The sequence below is a fragment of the Amyelois transitella genome, chromosome 8 (genome assembly GCF_032362555.1).
Source record: "Amyelois transitella isolate CPQ chromosome 8, ilAmyTran1.1, whole genome shotgun sequence".
Lineage (NCBI taxonomy): Eukaryota > Metazoa > Arthropoda > Insecta > Lepidoptera > Pyralidae > Amyelois > Amyelois transitella.
This window is the reverse complement of record NC_083511.1, coordinates 6252610-6279519: the sequence shown is the minus strand read 5'-3', so window position 1 is coordinate 6279519 and position 26910 is coordinate 6252610. Positions and strand designations below refer to the sequence as shown.

Sequence of the window (26910 nt, the reverse complement as noted above, 5' to 3'; positions counted from 1 at the left end):
TGTATGTTACTATTAATCAAGAACTTAATATTATTAAAAAGTAAATTAAAAATTGGAGGTAGATCTCATAAACTGGTCTTATTTTACGAACCAATGTGTACTGTAGCATATAACATCCCAAACACGATTGCAACTGGAGTAGATTGCTACTATGTTAACATATTCCGTTGCACCACAGTAGGTATAAATAAATAGCGTTATCTATATGTATCTATCTACATATAATCTTATTCCACTCGTCATAGTGCAGTCCAGTTGAATCTGTTTATTTCAAAGTTCCATATGCTGTAAGAATTGGTGAAATTATGTCTATTACACATACCCGTTTTGATAATTTTTATTGCTACTAGTTTTATTGCTCTTGTACTTTACCATATCTACATTTTTTACTCGAAACTCTAACTTAAATCTTATTAAGATCAAGTCAAGAAGAACTTGAAACCAACGACCTTGCATGAATAGAAGAATTAATGTGGATAACGCGGACAAAGTATGCGGGGATCGTGGCAAGCGGAAAGATGTAGTCTCTGCCTAGCCCTCCGAGAAAGAGGCGTGATTTTATCTATGCATGTACATTTTAAGATTCATCAAAGCTCCACAGAAATGTGCCCAGACTGTGAAATGCAATAAATTAGAGTATCAGTTCTCTAGAGACGTTTAAGTAGGTTTGTATCTAAGTGCAATGTCACTAAAAGTCCTTTAGGAGTTATCTCGGGCTCTTAACCTATATACTCCATGCCAAGTACAGTACAGTCAGGAGAATTAATAGGAAATTAACAGTTATACAATTATTGTTTAGGAATACAGTAATAACTCAGTACTTATTTTTTACTTTCATTCCGGAAAATTATATTATGTTTATCTGGGAAGGCTTTAATATCTAAGGATTTTCATATTTTTTAATAAAGTTTAATTTTTACTATTTTGGTGGTGGTCACTGTAAATGTAATCTTTTGTCATTTCAAGCATCACGTAAAGATTTGCTTGTTTGAAATTCTAATCTTACAACATTTATGTATTACTGTATAGCAATGTAATCGTTGATTGAAATATTTTCGACGGTTGCAGCAGAGCAGACCTCCATTTGATAAACATTTGTAAATTGTATTTTTACATCTGATTAACTGGTTTAATGTACAACTGGATGGATACCAAATTTATAATTACAAAGAATTTGTAGAACAATGACATAGAAAAGTAAAATTTGAGTTTTTTTTATTATGCGCCGCACATTTCTGTTCCTTGGAAACTATTTTTAGAACTAACAGCCAGTATTATTTTTTGCCGCAATCATTTTGACTCACAAAAAAGTATCAGTTCTTAACATCGCTTTCAATAACAACGGTTGTTCATCGACAGACTCATCTAATCCTAGTGTTTATTGTTGTAAGTCGAAAATAAAGGGCATTGGCACGCCTGATTTGTTGTGACTTGATCGGAACAGCTGAATTCGACTTGAAGTCACGCAGAAAACGTTCCGAAACTAATTCCAAACAATACGGATTTAATGACTTTACGATAGACGTTACAACGTTATTTATTGAAATACGAATATTAAAGCTTTATTCAGATATTTATAGATTTATGTTGGCACAAAAAAGATGACAGAGGAGAGGATGTTACATGGTATGCTACTAAAGATTACTTTAAAGTAAATGAATTAACATCAAATTTCACCATCAAAAACTAAGTAAACTATTAGTCAGTATTGTTCTAATAAATAGTTTATTCTCTTCGTTGGGCAATAAGTAAAAAGATACAGGCTATGCATTGCTACAAATGTATTTACCCGTGAGAAAGGCAAAACCACCGATTATTGGAAAAACTTACTGCTGCTAGATTTAAAGAACGAAGTACGAGATTATTATATATGTATAAGTACAAGTAATTTAAACAGGATCAGACAGTTTGTATAGCATTGAAGTTAAGACATTACAACAGTAACCTATCAAGTCCGACTTTTATGAAAAATATCAGGTTATATGATTTAAAGAATACTACTACTCCAAGCTAAATGAAACTTTCAAAAGTGCCTAACACTAACTACTTTCTAAATGTGTTTTACGTTAATTTTCTGTCTCATCTCTTTGTGTTAAGTTGCACTCTCTGCCTCTATGTATCGGAGCCTCGGTTTGAATTACGAGTAGATCGATATGCTAACACTCTGTACCAACGAAAAGACCGCAACATGCGGCGACGCAATTTGATCCGAGGCAACTAAATTACTTTATATGGAAACCAAGAGTCAAATCACACACAAGGCGTTTGCGACCTGACCCACGCATAAGGCTTGAGCTTAGACAAATTGGCTCATTCAGTCTCAGGGAGGCTGTTAATAAGACATCTTTCAAAGACTTGTCATTGTTTTCTTAGCATTATTATATGCTCTTTTTTGCGTTGACCTATATAATTGCAATTTCGATATTTAATAATTGACCACTATTCCAGAGTTTTCCAACAATTAAGATATATATTTATTTTTCAATTAAATCTATTTGTAGAATTGAAATGGTTGATCATTGAAACACTATCAGACAAACAATCCCCATATTTTGTAATTATTTATCCAATACATAATTTAAATAATAAACACTGTTGATCTACATAGTTTCAATTTGATGTAGGTATATTAATATTGTAAATGGCACTCAAGTCAACTTCCAAGTATTTTCTCTTTAGTAGTAAGAACCTCGAGCCACAGAGCTCTTTAAATTGCAGTTTACGCAAGAGGTAATCATACTTAACTGTGATCAAAACATTTCTAGGTAGAAGCAGAAGGCCAGGAAAATCGCCCATAAGATGAATAATTTGATGTCAGTGGTGTAACCGTTAAGAGTACGAACGTAACCAAATACATTGTAAACTCTACTGCAGACTTACAAGCATTATATAATATATACATATGTATGTCTTTTTAAATTACTTTCATGAATGTTCTTTCATGCTGTTCTGGTTACGTAGAAAAAACATAGTGTGTGCCAGCTGCTTCTCTTCCTGTGCCGGGATTTTTCTTGTACTCGATAGGCTTGCAAACTATTTCAAGCTCAATTTATTTATTACTTACAAATTTACGAGTACTATTACAAAATGTATGTGCTTACATCTAAGTGTCAGGTGAAGATATACAAATTTCATTGTGTGTTGTTTCTTACTAGAATATTTCAAAATAATGTCAATAGGTGTGAAACATTATTTAAAAAAACAAGGCCAGTGACTTTTGTGAATCAAAATAAAAATGGAAAACAAAGAGCAACTCATCAGGACGTAGTATCTAGGGTTAATTTAGTTTCTGTGACAGAGTGTTACATTCGTGCAGAGAAAACATCAAACGGTGGGAACAATAAAAATAGAGCAGTGTCAATGCCTGGCCTCATGTTCACCTGATGAGATTTTTAGTTTTTTATTACACGTGATTTAAATTATCGCTTATTTTAATGTAATTCTCCATCTATATTATTAGTTATGATGATTTGCGAAGAAAAAATGTACTAAGTATTGTTTTAAACGATGTGTTAGTTACGTTAACAATTTATAAATTATCCAGCTAAATTAAAGTTTCTAAGTCTTCGATTTTTCTAAATATTTACTCTGTAAATACCTAACTAAATGTAATAAATTGAGTTTAGGTATTTGAGTAGCTATTGAGTAAATGATAAAGGCGTTAAATGTGTGTGTCTATTATATTGTCGAAAGACGAGATTTGTACCCAACCAGGAAAAGATTTTCAAGAATTAAAACACAAAAAACTGTCCCCAATGTAATTTGACTTACAAAATTAATCAGGGACGGAATCCAACTGAAGGAAAGGACGGTTTTGTTCCGAATAATAAACAGACACTTATCTTAAAACGGCTTGGTGATAAATTAGCTGAGATTTGGCATTCCTATTTACAGACAAGTGAACTCATGATTGATAGTAGTCATCAAATACAGTGACTAACAAAAGTAAAAATACGACCCCGTTCTAGTTATTTAGGTAACAGAATTATCTTGAAAAAAGATTTTATTTAAAGTTTTAACATTACCCCTATACATTACCGAAAATTTTTTATGTACATTTTTGTTAGTTTCTACATTTTAATATCAAAAATAAGGCAAAGTTCAATATCATATATGGCATTTAAAACCAGTGAACGGATTTCACTTGGCTCGTCTATAATAATTGTCGTAAGCCTTTTTTGCAGGATAAAATCACTGTCTACCCCGCAAGGGCTATAGACGTGACAATATGTTTATATGAAAATCACCAAACAAAAATCTTATTTTGATTAATTAACCAAATAGGTATATTTAATTAATTTATATTAATATAAAAATTTGAAATATGTGGATGAAGCGAAGGAAGTATGCAGAGATCGTGGCAAGTGGAAAGAGGTAGTCTCTGCCTACCCCTCCGAGAAAGAGGCGTGATTTTATGCATGTATGTATAAAAATTTGCCTTCATATTCTAAATTGTTCATCTGAAAGTAACAGCCAAACCCTAAAAACGGAGTACTGCGAAGTAACGAGATTCTTTACGACAGTTGACAATCAAATACCCGGGGTATTCTTTCAGTGAGATGCATGGAGCCAAATGAAATAAAAGGAAAATAATTTAAAACAATATACGATTTTTCTTCTTTCTTTGTAAAATTTACACTACCCTACTTCTAAGAGATATTCTACTTTAATTAGAAATCTTTTATTCTTCTATTCTGTCTGAATAAATTTAGACTAGCCCAAGCGAAAAATAAAGCACTATTCTACTCCTGCCGAAATCTTATTGAACATCCACTAGGTATGATATGATAAAGAGTCCTTGGCGTAATTCTACTAATTGATAACCAATTTATCCGTAATTGACTTACATGGTGGGTAATAATTTCTTTTCATTTAATTCATGCCATATGGAAAGGCTTTTGACCAGTAGAAAGTACATTAATAACATGTTTTATGACAAGATAACTATTTAAATACTAGCCAAAAGTGAAAAACAATCCTACCGTCGTTTGTGTCATTTTATCTTCACTCAAACTTAAACAGATGTGAATACATCTTCGCCAACTTTAAATTAGTTTTGTATTTTGACTGACTGTCGATATGATTACTCTCATATTATCCCAAGAACTTGGATATACGCGATAACATTAAACTGTGGATTCTATTTATCAGTTTTAGGTTTTTGAAGCTCACGCTAGGATTGCTTTTGACAAAATTATTGCTCTCATCACACTGTTATTTGTGAGATCACTAAGTGGTGAATGAAAAAGGTAAAATCAGGCAAAACATTACGACTGTTCATGAAATTATTGAACTCTTTTTCAATTTATGACAAAGTACAAATTAAAGAAGACCTCACATTAAAAAAAGACTTAAAATGCTTAAAGGTCAATTTGGATCATACTCTTCAGGAATATTTCTAATTTTTAATACACCTTCAGCTGCAATTTAAATTTTAGCGGTTATTTTATGAAATTACTCCAAATGGGTGGGCTTCAAAAATCAAAGCGGTGCCAGAAAGCAAAGGTTCTTTGTAACTACCATTCTGTTAAATCACACTAATTAATTTTACTTGCAGACTCCTATTATTCAGACTACTTATGGACAGACAAGAAGCCTATAAAGCACTATCCTTTCAAATGGATTGAAGTTGGGATGAATCATGGAATAAGCTTAAAATAAATTCTACGTTGTTCGTTGTAAGTCAATATTGCATTCTTCTTTAGAATTCTTTTGGCTTCTATGATTCTTTATTTTACGGCACAGGCTTGAAAGAATCTTCGCATATAATTACTGACTTAGAACGTCTGAGCAAAAGGGATGAAATGACGTCTGCAAAGTTCGGCACTTCGTCCTGCTTTCACTGCTAAGATCGTAGTTTCCATTCAATTACCAGATTATTTTCTCCTTTCATCTCCATCCATTTATTTTTAAAATCACAAGGTAAAAAGTTACCTTTCCATTTAATTTGAAAAGTCAGCTTAAAATAGGTCCTGTTCGTTATTCAAATTGAAACTTTCTGCAGCTTACTCAAGTTTCAATTTATAAATAGGTTGTTATTGTGAAATTTTACAACAGTCAATGTTATTATTAAGTTTTTGCCATGAGTTCATTAACTTCGAAAGGTTGCGTAAAATAGAGAAGGCTGCTACGTATTTCATAATATCGAGAAACTGCAAAACGTCAATGTTCTTTAAGAAAATGATATAATAAATCGCAAACTAAAAAATGTATTAGTAGTAATCTAAGATCTGACCGGTACCAGTCAATTCAGGCTATGGAAATTTTTTGCTAACCATTATAAGTCATCTTTAATCTTATCCAAACTTTATTTACAAATTCTTTTAAAATAATGTCCATAGTTATTCTTGAAATGGAAACATACATACATACATACATACAGTCACGTCTATATCCCTTGCGGGGTAGACAGAGCCAACAGTCTTTAAAAGACTGAATGGCCACGTTCAGCTATTTGGCTTAATGATAGAATTGAGATTCAAATAGTGACAAGTTACTAACCCATCGCCTAAAAAGAATCCCAAGTTTGTAAGCCTATCCCTTAGTTGCCTTTTACGACATCCATGGGAAAGAGATGGAGTGGTCCTATTTTTTTTGTATTGGTGCCAGGAACCACACGGCACTGTATTGATGCCGGGAACCACACGGCACTTGAAATAGCAACTATTACATAAATATAAAAATCGATTAGGTATTTTACAATCCTACAAGAATTTCTATAAGTTAACATTTATAATATGTTTGTGTGTGTAAAGAAATAGGTATTCCTAAGAGGAACAATGAGTTCTAACTTTAGAAGTACTCGTATTTTAGAGTAATTGGGCAATTCGTAAATGTTTGGGAATGGATCTAGAGGAAAACCTGCAATTAAAGATCTCGGACCAATCTCCCGGATTTATTCGTTTAAATTGTTAGACTATAAGATGACTATCGCCTGAAACTTGAACAGTGTTTCTTGCTTACCATGTAAGATCTTGTGATACTTAAATGTACGAATTTATTTACCGTCTTTCAAAGTGTCATCTGTTGAATGGCTATCGATTTTGTTTTTAACTTTGATTTCATTTAAATAGCTGAACCTGTATAAAATACTACTATGCATCATTTTAATTTAAAAAATTAATTGTTAACGTAAATTTTTGTCTTTGAAATAGATTTTGATCAAGAACTGATTTTATCAAATTATCGTATGTTTCTAAATGCGACAAACAGTGGAAGTCTCAGCCTAAATCAAGAGGTAAATATAAATCCGGTACAACAAATAATAGCCATTCAGAATATCATAAACTGTCTCAATTTATGTTACTTCATTCCAAATCTTACTATTTACATAAACTGCCCTGAATATTTCACCCGAATAATATCTGTTTTGCGTAATGCGAAAATGATAGAATTCAACCTTCCCTGTAAACTCTTTTATGTTGCAAATCTTTTTGTCATTGAGGACAACTCACTCTACCTTGTATAATCAAATAGTATCCAGATAAGCCGAGTATCCATCATGCTACTAAGTCGTATGTAAAATAAATGAATTTATTGTTATTTTTACTTGGCATCAGTTATGTCGACACTTTTAACTTATTTTACAATTATTATAGCTGTAACAATGCTTGTAAGTATTCGTATGTTATTTCAAGCGACATGTAATTTCATAAGCAAATTAGAAACTTCAAAAGCTTCAATTTGATACCACCTACTTAGTATTAACTAATTTTCAACGGATTATTTATTGTCTGTTTCTCTTTCTCTCCCTCTTATCTTTGCGTGTTCCTGTTTATACGCTCCATCTCTACGCTTCGGAGCTTGAGGTCTACTTTGCGACTCATATAATGAATATGGTAAACAAGGATAGATAAATCTACAAAAATCTCAAATAGCAAAACAAAAAAGTCTAATACAAACGTATGTCCCTAAAGTTTTTGGCGGTTCGTGTTCAGAAAGTTGTACCGTACTCTGTCGGTTATGAGCCCCGACGGCACAGGCTGTGCAGTTTTGATATTCATATTATTAAGGCACGCGTGGCGGCAAACTTGCATTGCTCTGCAGTTGTTGAAAGTTCAAATCTTCTAATTAGCAGCTGCCACTTAACAAAATTTTTGTCCTAAAGAAGTCTCGAATGAGATGTATGTAATATGTATGTGTGATAAGGTCTGATTTACTTAAACATATGTTTGTCTGTTTTACAGGTAAAATATTGAGATTGGTGAAATGTGAACTGAAGAAATCACTTATACATAAAAATGGTACCACATAATAGTGACGACGATGACACTCCGCCGATGTGACAGCTTACCTACTCGTCTCAGGGAGGCGCCTGTTCCAGCTGAACCTGAACATAAAGCTACAACGACAAAAATACCGGACTCAAATACTGTCCCTAATTTCAACGGCATTCCCAACCGTGATCAGATAATCGCAACTTGGAACTCTCTTCATTCGGAAGTGAAGAATATAAAAAATGGTGTTCCTCCACAAAATGAGTCGACCAATCATAATGCAGATAATAAAGATTCCAATACCCAGATTACTATACCCGCTTTCGCAGGCAACAAAAATGTACGCAGAAAAATCACATATGATACTCGGCAGTTTGGGGTTAAACGTCATGAGTCGTTTTCAGTGGACACGGGCCAAGCCACGGTCGAATGCGGGTCTAATATGGCAAAACGACGGACATTGTTTCAGCGATTGCTTCCATGGAAAACACAGGAATGCGATTGTCAGGAACGGTACATACCCAAATACCGAGCAGCACCAAGATTGCGCGCTGAAGACTTGTTATGTACGTGTGGTGCCAGTGCCAATAGAATTAAGACACCTAATAAGAACAAACCTTACGCGGAAAGAGGGCGTTCAAAGAGTGTAGGTTATGAGGCTGCACGGGAAGTGACACAGTTTCGGCGGTTAGTGAACGTAGTGTTTATGAGGACTTTCCTCTTGTTATTTTGAATATCAACAGGCAAGTCTTCATAAGTGTGTTTAATTGAAGTGTATGGTGTATCAGGTGCGCTAGTGCTGGTGCGACGGTGGGTGCTGAAACTGCGGCGGCTTTGCGTGCGCGCGCGGCGCTGACGCTCGCCCGCCGGTACTATCCCGAGGGAGGATGGGGATGGACCATCACCGTGGTGGGGACCATCGTGCAAGTGCTATCACATGGTTTACAGCTAGGTGGAGGCACTGGTGCGATTGCTTGCACTGCAGCTGTCAAATATCGCGTTTCACCTCTTTACACACATGGTGAGTTGGAGAAAAAACATTTTTCTTATTTTCTACTAGGTTATGTTTTTTAAAATATTTACCTATTCAATACAGCTAATCTAAATTATTATGCAATGTTACAATATCGTAGTGAACCGAATGAACTTCCATTCATATAGCTCTGGCTTATAACAGTCTTTAAACAAATAGAAATGCAAATGTATGCTAATTCTCACTTGTTCATTGGATTTGCCGATGCTCTGAAAGCAATTTATTAAATGGCCACTCAAAATTATTACATTTATTGCACTTAATACTGTTTAAAACATAGTGAATTTTATGACAACTCTTATATCATTCTAGAACAAAAAATATATAAATAGCACAATGAGTTGGACCTTTGTTTTTGGCTAAAAACTAACTGGCGTATTAAGCTAAAAACTAATTTTTATTATTGATAATTCAGTGTAATATAACAAGGTATTTTAAAACTGAGAATCAACTAACAGGTAGTCTGAGGGGTACCAAAAGAAACATTACGCCGTGTTCTGTTCTGTTCGTAGAATCTGCTCTCATTCTCAGTCTCTATGATATTTTCTAATGTTCAGGATGGTTTTCAATTATTTTTGTTAGTAGATCCCTATAAAGGTGTTTTGTATGTGTTAACTTTATTAATTTTATATACCTACTGAGGATTCGGATAAAATTCAATTGTAGTTACATATCATCTTGAAGTCCAATATCATCAATATGAATGAAAATACCCTGATGAAAATAAAGTTGAAGACATTTTGTACTGATTTTGCCAATGTTGTTAAAACTCCAAAATTATGACTAACAGATGAGAGACGTTCTATCATGTTCTTGACTTCAGTATAGACACATTACTTATTATTTTACATCTTAAACATCCACTATAATTGTTTCAGATCAGACACAATTTTAAAAAATCGATGTCTATTAAAAACTATTATACTTCATGTACCTAATAAATTAACGCACTAAGATAGATCTTCTAAAATGGTTTGCGTGTATCTAAAAGCTATTCCCAAAAGTGTCATTCAAACTTGTACTGCTACGATTCCATTAAAGAATACAGTATATTATCACGGAGTTTCAAACAAAACTCGTTAAATCAACAGTGACGTTAAGACAAATTACTTTGCCACGACGAATATCGTGTTACTTAAGGAAATCGTGTTTTTCCATTCACACGGAAAAATGTAGCCCGTTTTAAAAGATTAGAAAATTTTATAATTCTTGGAGCTTACTAGCTGAATGTAGAATAAAATAATGTGGAATCGCTTTTTCTTTAAATTAATAGAAGTAAAAAAAAATTGATGATATTTTTTTTCGATTTGTTAGTTGAGTGTCTATTTTAAACAATGTACCTATTGTTTTTATATGCTTTTATGGCGAGGGAAATCATGGTGAAAAATCCGGCTTGTTTAGGCTACTATATGAGTTAGTTTATCCTGCAAAGGATGCGGAGGTCAGAGTGGAGTCGCTTCATGTAAAAACCTGACTTACCCAATCCAGGACCATGGTCATAACTTAGGTCTAAAGAGGTAAGGATGTAAACAGGACTTACGCCAGAGGAATGAAAGCTGTTGTTGACTTTGATTAATGTAAATAGTTCTTAAACATAGAAGTACACGTAAAAAAACATAAACACGTTTCGCTAAACTAGACATATTGCTAACTTTTCTGAGAAAAACGCGTGTTGACTACAGAACGTGGTTTAATATCCTGCAAAATATCAAGGATGTGCAATATCACGCGTATCGGACAAATAAATCACGAACCCAATATTGAAAAGCTATCTTAGGTTATTGAATACGTGATATGTTTAATCGTACAAATTATATTATTGTTTTTTTAACATTTTTTTCCTGTCCTTTAAAAATTTACGTCTTCCTCGTGAAGCTAGTAAAACTTTCATTAATCTGTGAAACATTAATTCGCTGCTAAACCTAACAAAATCATAATATAGGCATATCCTTTGTCTCAGAAACCGTCTAGCGCCGTCATTCAATCCTAGGTTTCCAAAAGCGGTTATTTAAAAAAACTAAAACAACGTTATTTGAGCCTACCCTAGGTAAGGTCGTTGAACTCCTATTTTAGATTAGTTTTGATATTTATTCAATTTAACGGGCAGACAAAATGTCTTTTTTATACAAAATTGTTTGACATTTCTCATAACATTTGTACTGTACGGTAATTTATGATATCTACTTAAAAACAATACCTTCTATTTGGTTATAATATAGATTTATAATAATAAAAAATAATTCTTGCCCTATTTTATTGTTTATTGTTATGCTAAAATCAACGGTGAACGAAATTAATCGAAAGAGAAGCGACCAAGAAAGCAACTAGTTAAATAAATAAGCGGATTCTGCAACGTGCATAACACTACACTACAACGAGCGGCCAGACGGGAACAATGGAAAATCTGACCTGTTTCTATATTTACAGGCTTTCTATTTTTATTCTTCAATGATTTTTTTATGCACCATCAATATGTGAACGGTTGAGAGATCAAAACAAGAAATACGAGATTTACGATATTAGATAAGAGTTTTTGTAACCGAACTGTAAGTTGTACAAACTTTGTTATACTAATAATAAAAATATAAAATATTATAAGAAGTCAAATACCAAAACTAATTTTAATCATTTACTCTAATAGATTAAATGCGACTTTTGAACTATCTAGCTGGTATTTCGCTGCGAACAAATAGACACACATACATATATGGTTGAATTGATTTCATTGAATTCAGAATACAGTACAGATCTTTAATGTGTAATACTACTTTAATCAAATAGAATTCTAGATATACATGTGATCAACGTTTGAACAAAGTCGTTCTACAATCCATAATAGGTTTTCTTTAAACGTTTATTTCTTTGATTTTACTAAACTAAATCGTAAGACAGTAGACGAAAGATTAAACTTAATACGTTATGTACCAAGTACTCGTATGTCGTGTGGTTCCCAGTAGCTTGCGGAGATCAGACGGGAATAACGTCATGTAAAGATTTGACCTACGCAATATAGGGCAATGCTCATAGGTGCACCCCGGGCTCCTTTCCAGAAAGATGAGGATGTAACCGGAATAACGCGAGACGGAAGAACACACTGTCTACTAGGCCAATTTTGAGATATTCAGATGTATAGTATATATTATAAACCGAAAAGATAACCGATACACATATTAACGGCCAATTGATTGCAGCTCAATCCGGACATACCCAACCTACCTACTGGAAATAAATGAGAGAGTGATACAATGTGTCCAAACGATGATCTTTATCGGTATAAAGTCGTCATAATAGGAAATATTTTTTTCAAGGAAAATTATAATTATCAATTAATTAATGTACAAAATAAAATTCTTGTTTTAAAATAAACTCTGACAGACAACGCACAGTCTAAACTACATAAATATGGCGTACGAACCTGATATATGTAGGTATTCCTTTTTATTATACTTTAAATAAAAACATTTCCACTATTTATTTGATATAATTATGATATGCTTTCGTTGTGCGTCTGATAATATTTACATGAGCGCAACTACATGGAAATAATACGTGTCATTTCTCAAGTTCATATTTATGTAGTTAAATATCCTTGTATCTGAAAATATTGCAACAAACAAAGCAGACTATGTCAGAAGCCCGCAAATGTAGCGTATTATCCAAGTGAGAAAAGATGCTACAAGCACCATTGCCACTTGGCACGTCCGGCTGTCTACTGAGTTCTGAAGTATTATTATTTCATTCTCAAATCCACTTCCGTTCGACATTACATTTTTAACCGCTCCGTTATATTTGTTTAAATATATTAAACAAATCATGTAAGCTTTGTTCTTCTTGGCGAGTTAATTTTATATCAGAATCATTTCTTTACTAAATAACTCCGTTGATTCTTTGGACTCTGCTATTTCTCTCTTAACGCTTAAATTTAAAGACTACTATAAAATGATGCAGTAAACTTTTATAATGCTATTTATCTGATATTGCTATTGGGTTAAGATGCCATGTGATATTTTAATAGCTCAATATTGCCAGATGTCTCCATTTGTAGACTCGTCTTGAATTTACACTGAGCTAAATGAAATACCTAGGCAATAGAGAGATAATGTCGAATATTTGCTTGAGTGGGGAGACAAGGCCAACTAATGCAAGATGATGTTTATTTTTACATATGACATAAAATAGAAATTGAATGTTCCAAATGATGTCTTGTCCTGTAACAAAAGAGTCATCCTAGTTTATTTTTAACTTTCTAAATAAAAAGCTTTCACTTATTTTGTATTCGGGCCGATACTCAAGTTCTTATTGATTACGCTCCAGCGGCAAGTTTTAAACAATGATTGGCAACATTCTGTTGATTGATGAGTCGCGAATGAAAAGTTTCACGTCCTCTTGTTTCAATATCTAAATGATCGATCCATTATTAATGAGCTATAATTTAATCTGGCTGTTTTGACGAAGGCCGGCGTCACCTCCAATTTCGCCGATCCGAAGGCCCATGTCCATTCTCTGTAAATCAGTGAACTGTGAATCAGATGACGGCAGACAGGTCGGATGGTCTGCAAGTCAGATGTGGTGCGAATTTAATTAGCACCGAACTGACACGCATAAAGCGATGCAGATGAAATGAGATTAGAAATATAATAGCTTATCTATTAAGGATGAAGTTATTCCAATTAAAAGATTTTTGTAAATTACCTAATTAATTTATAATCATATCTTTATAATAGTAAGACTACAATTAAGATCGACCGAAGATTACAAATTATATACTTCTACTCCTCACAGCTGGTATAGCGCCATCAAGTTTTTACCACAGATTTGTAATATTTTATATACTTTTGGTGGCACTGAAAATTATTTTAAACTTACCAATACAGACTAAATATTATTACAGCTCCAAACCAAAATTAAAGCATTCTTCATTTCTTCATTCAATCTTGTCTTTTTTGCAACCTCACTTTTAACTGGCGATAACAGCTGCATTACAATGTGCCTGCACGTAATTTCTACTCATTGTGAATGACAAGAACGTTAAGAATAGACCTTCACTAGTCAGATAACGAAAGTTCACCTTTATAGACTGTTAATATGTTTTTCTGTAGGTGAGTCAGTTGTTTGAGGTTATACTTAGGAAATACCTACCTATAAGATCTTTGAGGCAATAATTTAAACATGACGTATGGGTATGGGTGCATGAGTAGGTTTAATTCAAGTTGCGAAATATTTCTGACCAAATTTAATATCGACGTGTACAAATATTCCTTATTTTCCCGTTTGATCTCCGCTCCGATTCAATAAATCTTTAATTTTGGTTTCTAATAATAAACAGATTTCAAGGCGTTTGGCAACTCAATAAATATCGGGGATTACAGTCCCTGTTATTCCATATTAAAGCTGGATAACCGTTAGCATCGATACAATATAAGTGGCGATTAAGCTTAATTTTGAAATTTCTTTTAATTTAAAGTTTTTTTAAATAACCAAATTAAATAGAAAGTCAGTGGAGTTTGAATAATATAGAATTATTATTATTATAATAAAGCCTGATTCTGCTGGTTATTTACTAGACATATTTAGTATCCATATTTGCTAAACTTCATGGCACTAATTAAAAGGTTAGACAATAGATCTGTGACTACTAAAGTAGTTATCAAATATAACCCCAATACATAGCTACCTATATGTCTATCTCCCGGAAGGGTATACAGAGAGTACTAACGTATTACTACAATGCTACAATGACTATGTCAACATTCATCAATATTTTCATGAAAGCTCGTCAGTACTACATTATACTACTTAGTACTTACTATGCGTATTTTTTGCCAAAAAAAACACTAATTTGACACGCAAACCCAACACTTCGTTATAAACGAATTAACCCGAATGCCTATTTACGTTACATCTTTCCTGTTACGTGTTCAATAAGACAGCCTAATATAAATCATGCTTGTTATTTCTCTATTAAAACTGAATATAGGGCACTATAATTTGTCTTGATTTTATTTTGGAAATATTGAAGAATATTTCTTATGTTTTAATATAAAATTTAATCTGAAATCGAAATATGTCAGAAATTTTATATGCACAGCTAATTGAATTAACATTGAATTGGTATTTTATAAATAGTTATTGGTATAGGATATATAAATGCAACATCATATAACTATGTACTACAAATAAGTGGATCTTTAAAAAGGTTTTGTAAAATTAATCAAGATAAAATTTATTTTAAATTTCTTTTGCCTTATATTTAAGTTTTGAGAAGAGGAATTATTCTTGGAACTCAGTAAAACCATATACAGATTTAATATAAAAACGAAAATAATATGTTTCGGTCTGACCAGGGAATACCTTCATACAGCTAAATTGCTCCCAGTAGAATATAAAGCTGAACATATCTTTTCATTTTTATTTATTTACCGTCTGAAAGTGAGCATAATTTTTCAGCAGCATCTGCATAAAAGTGCAAGATGAAATGTCTGTTGAATAGAGAACAATTTAGACGCTTCATCCATGTATTTCTCAAAATCTTATAAATGTAATCCCGAATAGTCCTTTGCTTTTATAGGCCGATTTGGAAAAATTAAAAAAAATATATATATTTGTCTATCAATGAATTAAGTTTACCTATTGTATATTATTTTAGGTGCAACTAAGTTTAAACAAGTAAATTTATAATAATACCCACTGAAATTTGCGCGTGACTCCGTTCACTTTTCCGTTTGATTTGCGGGGAATCTTGTAGGGCATCCCGTCAATACCAAAGAAACATTCAAGCCTTATTTCAGATGTTTATAATTACTTCACAAGACCACAATCGAAATATTCAACAAAATGATTGAACAAAACAAAAAAAATTAACTAAACGCTGAATTTGAAAATCGTCATAAGTTTTCCTCTTGCCGGGAACGTTCAATTTTCCGGGATGAAAGTGCCTTTTATCTGTTTTAAGTGCATAGTACGTAGCTATTCCAATCGAATAAAATCAATATATTTCAATAAGTACTAGATCTAGTAGGAGCGTTGCTTTCGTGGGATAAAAATGGATAAAGATGGTTTAAAAAAATTAAAGTTATTAGGGATTCTCTAGGTATCACAAATCCAACAAATATGAATCTGGTGTAGATGAACTTTCTGGGTCGTACAAATGAAGTTTTAATAAGCCCCTGGCCTTACTTCCTGGAAGGGTCGTACCCTAACCGCAGAAGCTTATCTGTCATATCCAAAATTCCAACAATTTAGTAAATATTAATTAACCACGGCTATCATTTTATACTGATTGTGTTACTGAGAAATACCGTTGAGGTACATCGAGACGTAAAACTTTCAGAATTGCAACCTCATATTATGGTTGCGGTAATACTCTTTGTAAAATCAATATCACGTATTAGCATATCCTGACGGGGTAGACAAAGAATACATATCATAAGACTAGAAGATCACGCGTAGCTTAATAATGGACAGAAATTATGACTAATCTACGAGTAGTTAGTAGGCTGTCTATCACCTTGAAAAAAATCGCAATTTTATAATTCTTTGTCACAAGTTATATTTTTATTCAAAAATCTGTCTGTCATCTATGGTTATACATACATATAGTTACATCTATATCCCTAGCAGGGAAGACAGAGCTAATAGACTTGAAAAACCTCATAGGCCACGTTCAGCTGTTTGACTTAATGATAGAACTGAGATTGAAATAGAGACAGGTTGCTAGCCCATCGTTTAAAAAAAAGAATCGCAAATTTATAAGCTTAACCTAAGGTCCTATTCTTTTTTGTTTTGGTGCCGGCAACCACACGGCGCGTGGTATTCCACTATTAAATTTACAGATCTATAAGAACAAAATGTTGAAACGATAAATGGCAATACGAATAAAAAGTAACAGATTGTATTGATCCAAGGGCAAATGATTGAAACCATAGAGCCATTCAACATTCGAACTACACGTATTCAGGTTACAGTAAATTGGTAGCTGAAGCATTTACTCTGTACATACATATTTACATAGAACGGTATTATTATTATGGGAGTGCCACTACATTATTTTTAGATGAATATGTGCCAAACAACATTACCAAATGATATAATATCATATTTAGAGAAAGAGTTAATTATAATATCGGCGTTTGTTACATGCGTCCTGAAAAGAGGACAACACGGAATCTAGCTCAACTTGAATCATGATTTTGCATTGGGTAAAGTGCTTTTTATTTTAGTCTCCTTTCGTTACTTAAAAAACATAGCACATTCACCTGAAAGTTACAAATAAAGGCCATTTTATAGCATATTGAATAAATAATAATGAATGCGAAAAATATTTAATTGAGTAGTTATGACATCTCGTAACTAATGACAATTTAGTAATTGTTTCTCTATGTCCATATTTATAGTAAATATCCATAATTTCTCCAATATTGGACATAGAGAAACAATTAACTAAAAACCAGAAGATAAAATAGATAGAAATTAAACAATTATATATCACAAACACCATATATATATATAGAACCACATGTGTTCTACAGCAGCACAGACAGACTAATTGCACAGAGCAATACACTGATTTTCAGCGTCACGATTAAATACAATCATTGATTCTATTATAATTAAATACAAATAACTATGCTAAGATTTGCTGCATCACGTACCCATTACCAAAGCCTATCGCTCGGTAGGGTCCATCGCATCATCCATCAATGTTCAGCAGTAGCTATTGCAATGTTCCAGTATATTTTAGATAACAGAATCATCCTGGAATAGATTTTGTAATGACTCACCACATTAATAACAATTAATGAGCAATAATTTTACAAATCTTCAGAATGTTTGTCTGTTATCAAAAACCTACCTAACCTAAACATAGACATTTTTATACAATAAATTAATTTTAAATATTAAAAGATATTTAGCATCAGCAAGGGTTCATCAGGAAATATTAAAACTAGACTTCTGTGCGGAGATTCGGAAATATCCAGGAAGAAATGTACGTAGACTATGGAACTCATAAAGTAAGAACTAGTGACCAAAAAGTGACGTGATGATATACGGAGACGATGAAGAAAAGTTATAAGTATAATAAAATTTCCTTGAAAAAAAATACCATCTCAATACGTAAACTGTAAAAGTCCTCGCAAAATAATAGATACCTATATTTTGGGTTATACGAGGCTTATTTAGTTAAATCTCGCAACTTTCGTGTTTTGAAGTTGTTTTGTAAATCGTAAACTTGTAAGTTACTTAACTCACTTAAGTTTTCGAGAGTTGTTACGGGTGTTACCTACAAAGGAAATTGTATAGCAGATATATAAAAAACAACGAATTAGCTCTTTATTTCTTTACTTTTTCCTACAGATACAGAGACGCGTGGTGCCGAGTAGAAAAGCATCAAACCCATATCTTCCCTTATTTTTCCCTTATCTTATATACCATATCTTCTCTTAATTTCAGCATCATGTGTGTGAGCTTTTTTCCAATGTCCTATGGTACAATAGTCTGTAACTAAATAAGAAAGGAAGAGATTACACAACTAATTATTTCAAGGTCAAAGTTACAGAATATTTGATGAGTTGCTGACAACAAAGTTTAATGTGTGTTAGCTGGCATAAATCAAGTATTCACGTACACAACGCAAGATTGTTACCTGTGATATTGCCTTGTTAGCTATTCATTTACGGAGTACCGTATAAACGTAATTTGTAGTCCGTTTTTTGAGAAGGTGACAAAATGAACATAAATTTCCCATACAGGAACATTTTATCTTTTCCTTTAAATTACTTAGGTAGTAACTAAATCAAAAGCACTGACCGACATGTAATTTTAGGTTAATAAGAATACTCATCATCATAATTTATCATCACTTACTTGTGAAAATAATATTAATCATACATAAATATTATTTACACAAGTAAGTGTTTATCTATATTCCCATTTATGTATGTCTATGAATAATACATTTGTCTTTATTTTTTTCTTGCTCTTAAATTGACACCAGATTATTTATCTGTTTGCTATTTTCTAAAAGTTGACTGTTAGAAAATGCTTTTAGTATTAAGTCCACCTATTGTATCTTTGAGGTTCAATAAAGATTTAAATAAATAAATACAGTACAATAGAGCATTAAAGAATAGGTATTTTATTGTTAGGGAGGATCTAGCTTAAAAATGATCAGGTAAAAGATTTTGAGAACTCGCAAAGAATGATTGGTTGTTCGTTACCTACGCTTTCTTAGCTTAAATGCTGGACCAATTAAAATAAGATCGTGTCCTGCAGAATCTCAATGCTTAATGTCTGCGTAGCCTGTATTAAAAATCTTCATTGTTTCCATGATTACTGTCTACAGGTATTTTTCACTATTATCGTTATACAGTTAATATAATTAAAACAAAAAAATATAAGTACGAATTTAAGTTTTAACTGCACGCAATATTATAGAAATGTCGCAAGTGTCACAACTCACAAGTCTCATGTGACACCAGGGACTCAGGAATTTAGTAGTCATAAATACTGTTTACTGACCCTTGCCTTCTGTATATTTCAGGCCCTTAGGTACCCTCGAAGGAGGCTCGTTTCGTTTAAACCTCAATGCAAGGGTTGAAATTAATTCAAAATTTATTTATTTTTGTTCATAAGTTGTGGTATTATTGTATCTTTGAATTAAATAAGTTAGTAAGTCTTGTTTATTTTTATAAACTACTGGGTGGAATATATTAAGCAAAAGTTGTATTGTAATAACTTTTGCATTAACTATATCAAGTACCTACCCTATAAGTTACCTAGATATAAGCTTCTTCTGCTTCTACATCCTGGCTTTAGTCCCGGTTGAATCCTCACCACTCTTGAGAGGAGTCACCCTAAGAGCAACACCTAAGGTTAGTATCAAACGAATGTACATAACTTCGAAAAAATTGTAATTAGTAATTGGCCGCGGTGAGATTCGAACTGGTGCCTTTATACGCACCCGCATTTTGACCTTACTGATTTGACCACCGACGTTCTAGCCTAGGTATTAGGCATAATACAGCGAAAACGTTTCATTGAAATCTATCCAGTTGTATAATCAAACAATTAAACACAAATAAAATAAATTATGTTATTTTTGAAATTCGTACTACAGATGTTGCTTATACGAGTAACTCCCCAACATAAATTAATAAAAAAGACATACATATTCAATGTACAGAAAGTCTATACTGTTCTAGTCAGTCTGTACAGTCTATTTATAACGTTTGAATCTTAATTCCATCAGTAAGCCATACCGGGGAGCTTTCAGTCTTATCAAGACTGTTCGCTTTTTTCTACCCCTCAAAGGATATATGTATGTTAAAATTAAACTGCAGTGTATAGACACTTTATTTTTAATTATTATATACATACTTATAGTCACTTCTACATATATCCCTTGTGGGGTAGAAAGAGCGAACAGTCTTGATAAGACTGAAAACTCCCCGTTCAGCTATATGGTTTACTGATAGAATTGAGATTCAAACAGTGACCTGTTAATAAGCCTATCTCTTAGACGACTTTTACAACATCCATGGAAAAGTGGAATTAAAATGGCGTGTCTCTATTCTTAAGTGCCGAAAACCACACGGCACAATATTATTATACCAATGGTGATATATTGATTGAGCTACATAATACATAATAGAATTAATGCACTAAATACGGAACTTCGTCTTCCATCTTGAGATAAGAACGGGAGCTGCATTAATCCCGTTATTTCCTGTCTGTCAAGCTGTATTCGAAGCTATACGCTGCTAAAACAGAAATCGTGTAGGATCACTAGTATATCTGGCTGTTTTGTTATATATATGTATATGGTTTATTTTTTGTCGTGTGGTTTCCGGCACTTTAGAATAGGACTATTTCTTTCCAAAGGAAGGAACTTCGGATTCTTCTTTCAGGCTATTGGCTAGCAACCTGTCACTATTTGAATCTTAATTCCATACTGCTGAACGAAGTCTATTTAAGACTTTCGGCTCTATCTACCTCACAATGTACATAAACGTGATTGTTTGTGTGTTTTATTTTTTAGATCTAGGTGAATTTATTTGAAACAAGTTTGCTTAATTGTACTTGTTAATTTTCGATAGAAAAACGTTGCTATTTTGTTACCTATTGCAAAAACTAATATTATACTATGTAGGTAATGAAACTTTTGAAGGTTTTTATCCAATCTAAAGCTGTCTAGTAAATATTTTAGTATGTTAAAGAATGAAACCATATCTCCTATCGTCGAGCGCCTGTCACTCAATATTTTTTTCTAGGACCCCTGTCATCCCAACAATTATTTAGTTCTTGTCCGCTTTTACTGAATTTTTTGTACAATCAGAAACACAACTGACATATTATAAGATCTGCAATTCTAAGGTTATCCAACCATCATTCTATTTTCAAAATTTCAGCTCAGTGTATATTTCCATACTAATAAAATAAAATAAAAATACGAAAGAAAGTTTATGTTTGTTTGTTACCTCTTCACGGGATATCTACTGAATTAACCTTCTTGAAATATATAATACCTAAGAAATATGTATGTATATATAATTAAAAGTCATTCATTCATCATATTACATTTCAATCCGGTATAAAATTAAGTTCGTGGGATTTGCAAAAATCCTATTTTATCGGTGGCGCTTATTTCGTTGCTTTTTGTAGATGGTGCTTATTTCGTCGCTTTTTACCTATAGTTGGCGCTGAATTCAAGCGTGTGAAAGCTAATTATTATATAAGCACATCTTCTTTTTAAATATAGACCGAAGATAGAGTAGCGAGTAACACAAAGTTATTAATTCCATGTTTATAAGCATTTTACAAGCATTTCCAAACATGAAATAGTCCGATTTGCCGCTGACTGTACTTCTAATCGTGATTAAACGCTGTGAGTTTCAGCCCCTGAGAGTGTTATGCAATCACCGGAAACCTGTACCTTCGCAGGCACAATCAATCATTGCGAAACAATTCCCTAAACCATCAACCACTTTACTAATTATTTATCTGTCGAAATAACTATACAATATCAAAATATGAAATATTATCAACAACTATAAAAGGTACTCGACACATGAATTTAGCGCCATTATCACACGCAATTTTAGCGCCAATTACAAAAGAAAAGGTTTTTCGCAAATTTCACGGGAGCCATAGTTTTTAACGGGGTGAAAAGTACCCCATGTCTCTCCACACTCATAATCACTACATATTATTAAGTCTTCCCATTTTCTCTGTCTGTATGTATGCGCTAATCTCGAAAAGTTGTGATTTGAATTGAATTGATTGAACAACTGTAATGAAATAAAATCAAATTTAATTAAATGAAATTTACAAAACCGCTCGACATTCCACTTAAAATTTACAACCTACGGGGTTAATACTATATCTACCCATATATATGCCAGTGACTATTGTAGTAGTTAGAAATAATTTGTACAATATTCAGTAGATAACGTGTGAAGAAAAAAAAACAAACTTATTTCTGCATTCATAATACCTAATAGTTGGGATTTAAGTATGTAGCCGTAAAATACCTATAGCCTGTACCTATAGCCTCTAAAATCAATATGTCTAACAAACCACAGAATCCTGACCGCATCACATATTACGAGTAATTAGTGTTTCCCTTCCTACTACTGTCTACTGTTACCATAATAACTACCTATATATGCAATATAAATGTCCAATTGGGAGAGAGTTTAGAATATTAAACATCAATCTCCAAGTTATTGTTTAAACATTAAGCGCAACATTCCGGGAAAGTTGTCACAGGAACACACCACATCATATATTAGACTTTCTAGGAATTGTAGTGATATGAAATTTTTGCCGCGAACCGCATGCAAACAGCTGCGTATGAAAATGAAATGAATTCTACGTACGAGTGTCTCAAGTACGTGTGTCTCATAAAGCTGTAGCCTCAGGTATCATGATACAATGCCTTATAAATGAAATTCCTACTTGATTTAAATTTCAGAATGAAAATTTTTCATTTTATGTGTTAAAAGAGAGCTTAATTTTTTATAATGACCTATTATTTGAATTGCGGCCTTCTCTATGTTCACAGCGACATAATCATGGTGCAATTATCTCGGACAAATTTCTTTAACCTTAGTCTCTCGGTTCTATTGTCAGGTCTTTACTTTAGTCATATTAACAACTTGTTAATACAAGTGGGGTTGGAATGTATCCAGTCAGTGATCGGATGTGAGTTTCTCTCTCTCACCCCCCATTACTAATGCTTTGGGGTCAGAGGTCCACTCTCCGACTTTTCTATCTCTACTCTGTCTAGTCTGTGGCATCTTTATTTTTAAGGCCATATGCACGAATTACCTTTAGCGATGACAAACCAGATTTAGTAGATGGTGTAGCTTCATGATCTGACTAACCTACTCCTAGATGAGGATCACTGGTATACCATATAGGCTCTATTCAAAATGAACTCGGTGAGGGCAAACGTCAGCAGTATGACGAACGATATAAAGGATAACTAACGATTTGACAAATTGTTAGAATTTGCTATCATATTTTTAGTGGCAAATACACAATGACATTGCTTAACTTGACTGTGCACCGTCCCGCCCATTATAAATCAAAACGGCACTGGAAAATGCATTTCAGTGCAATTTAAGTAAAACGTCATAACGGCATAAATGTTTACGACAAGAGCACTGTACTTAATGAGTTCCTTTCGGCGTTCCATTGCAGAAATTGTTGTTAAAGATAACATGTATGATGGTGATATTATGACTACTCTATCTATTACTCTCTCATTAATATAGCCTACAAATCAGTTGTTATTTTAACCGACTTTAAACACATAAAATAAGAAAAGATGACATTGATTAATGTTTAATATAATCTTAATAAATCAAATAAGCGTAACAACATACATTACGCCTCTTTCCTGAAGATGTATGTACCTACCTTAACTAATACATAACAGGGACTAAATCTTTCAACTTGTGCTGCTTGTAAAAATATTTTTGCTTCATCCACACGTAACTCTCCTCATGCGAGCTAGGTTAAGAGTAAGTTCCTACTCTTGATCTGAGAAGTCACCAGGAAGTTTTATTATGTCAATAATTGAGGCATGATAAATTAAGACAATCCTAGGCAGTTTGTGGCAATTTTAGCTAGCAAAATTATGGAAGGTAAAATATGCAATTCAATTTGATTTTGATGTCCGATAAGAGAGTTTTATTGCATGGGAATTTGTTTTATTTTTAAAACAATGCCCTAAACCTTAAATAATTACGCCTCCACCTTGCACCACTATTTTCTGGTATTTTCCGTAATATCAAAATTCCACGTTCAACTTTTACGGCACTTATTTTATGGACTAACACTTCACAGGTTCCTTTGTAGCGTTCTCTTCTGAACGTTGTGCTACGAACTAAGGAAGAAAAATTATTATTTCCCAGGCGATTGTTTATTTCATACCTTCTACAAACTCACAAGAAATAAATCATCTAATAATTGTAATATTTGGATGGTGCCTTACCCGAAATCAATCCCTCTACCCTATTTTACGTTAATAATGTAGTGGTAGCTAATGTTCGAAGGCCTTTCTTGTTCCTCAAATCGCATAGTGAATACAAAAAATTTCTAGCGACATCTAGTGGATTTATAAGGAAAAGGGTGTCAAGTTGAACTACATGAAAAGCCGAGAAAATCTGTCTGCTATTCACGAGCTTCCCATCTCTGTATGAACAATACCGTTTGAATATTCTAGATGGCGCTAGTAGTTTCAAAACATCTTTATATATTTTTTGTAATTAAAAATTTTTTTACATTCGTACGTTTATCTAAGTTGCCTTATTAAGTATTCACTATAATTTTAGGTCTTGATACGCTTCTTTACTGAGAAATGCAATATTTTAACTTATTTCTACCTTCTTAAATTGGTTGACAGATAATTGACGGTTTTTGAGGAATTCATTCATATTATTTGTTAAGTTAACAATATGTATGATATGTACTTATTTAAAATATTATCGAACACAATGACTATAACAATTCCGTAAACTCTGATCCTGTTTTACGATTGAATTTTCGTATCTACTAGGAATAGTCGTAAAAACGTTGCAAACGCACAAACAAGGAAATAAATGCCATAAAGAAGCGACAAAAATAACCGTTTAGACTTCCTGGGGACTGGCCCTTGCATGTCTTAGATTCAACATCGTTAATTCGGGTCAACAGGCTGTCTTTTTGATATTGTATCATATTGTTTAATCAAACCGAATATTTTTCTTTCAATAAATTTTTCCAGTACAGTAAATTATTCCAGAGCTATTTATGTTTAATAAGAGCAACCCATTGAAAACAATTGCAAAAAAAGATATAGGTATTACCTATTTTTGACATCGGTTTTTCAACAACAAAATTTTAACGAAATGGGATCAGCGGTTTAACCGTGAAAGCTTAACAGGCGGGCTGAACTGTATTTTTGCAAAAGGAAACTTAAATAACTGAATAAAACTTAATACTAATTGATAAAAAACAAGAAGGTATCAAAGACATATATTTACCAAAGCACCTACTACGAGTATTATAATATTTCTGTGATATTGATATTACAAACCCAAAAATAGTCAAAAGACATTTTTTTGCGTCACGACTAAAGATTTTTCTTAACCCCTGATCAAAAAAGAAAAATGTTACAACAACAACGGAGCTAATACACGAATGAAACTTTTTCGATGGTTTTATGTTTTAATTTTGGCATTATTACCAATCTACTCAATTCTTATTTATACTTAGTATATTTTATTATTTCCATCAGAGAACTGGTTTAGCCAGGATCGAGGGCATCTTACTAGTTAAGTATTGTAACTAGAACTTCGAAGTTGAGCTCAAAAAATTTCTACAGGTTTAAATACAGTTTTAATAGTTTTCTTATACGTTTTCTCATTAAAATGAATCAAAGCAAGAAAAACAAATTATAGGTTTACTATCTGTTGCCCACGACTTCGTTCGCTTTATATCTCTATAAATTTTATCTTATTACTTTATTCCAATGTCTAAAATATTGAAACTTATTAAGAAAAAGTTTCATAAAAATTCGTCAAGTAATTTTAGCGTGAAAGTAACACACACATCCACACATCCTTACAAAGTTTCGTTTACGGCAAATCCCAGGACATCACTAAATTTTTCGTCACGACATGTATAAAAATTGCGCATTCCAATTACATGAGATATTTAATATAAATCCGTCTCCTTCATTTTATTAAGTTCAGTTAGCAGTCATAAACCATTCGCCATTGCGTTCCTTTACTCAGCTACCCACGAGTCTATCAAGACCCGCCATAAATTGTTACGTGGCAAAACGTCATAAAAATGTGATAATCCTTAACGTTTGTATCGCAAAGTGTCAGCCATAACTCTTGTCAATGGCACGGTTTAAGAGGAAATTACCACATATAATTTCTTCATACATGTTTTCCCCTGTTTTCACTGGAGACCGATTTTTATATTTAATAGAAGCTCTTACTCGTCGCTCTAACTTTCTTTCGATTTTAATATTAGTTGAAATTACAAAGGGATCATAATTGAGTATTTTCTATTGTTTAAAACATAACTTGAGGTTTCAAAGTTTTATTACAGCCACCAGCCTTACTAAACCGAAGGTTCTTTGACGTTGACTGTACCGAAACATAC

At 32.8% G+C, this 26910-nt stretch overlaps 1 protein-coding gene across 1 annotated transcript in view; it reads left to right on the top strand.

The window, feature by feature from the left end:
• Positions 1-26910, top strand: part of LOC106136933 (monocarboxylate transporter 10) — a 96008-nt gene that overhangs the window by 11504 nt on the left and 57594 nt on the right. Inside the window, exons 2-3 of the mRNA XM_013337614.2 lie at positions 8187-8903; positions 9005-9237. Of these exons, the coding sequence (XP_013193068.2) occupies positions 8266-8903; positions 9005-9237 (871 nt within the window). The 5' untranslated portion in view covers positions 8187-8265. The remainder of the gene's footprint in view (positions 1-8186; positions 8904-9004; positions 9238-26910) is intronic.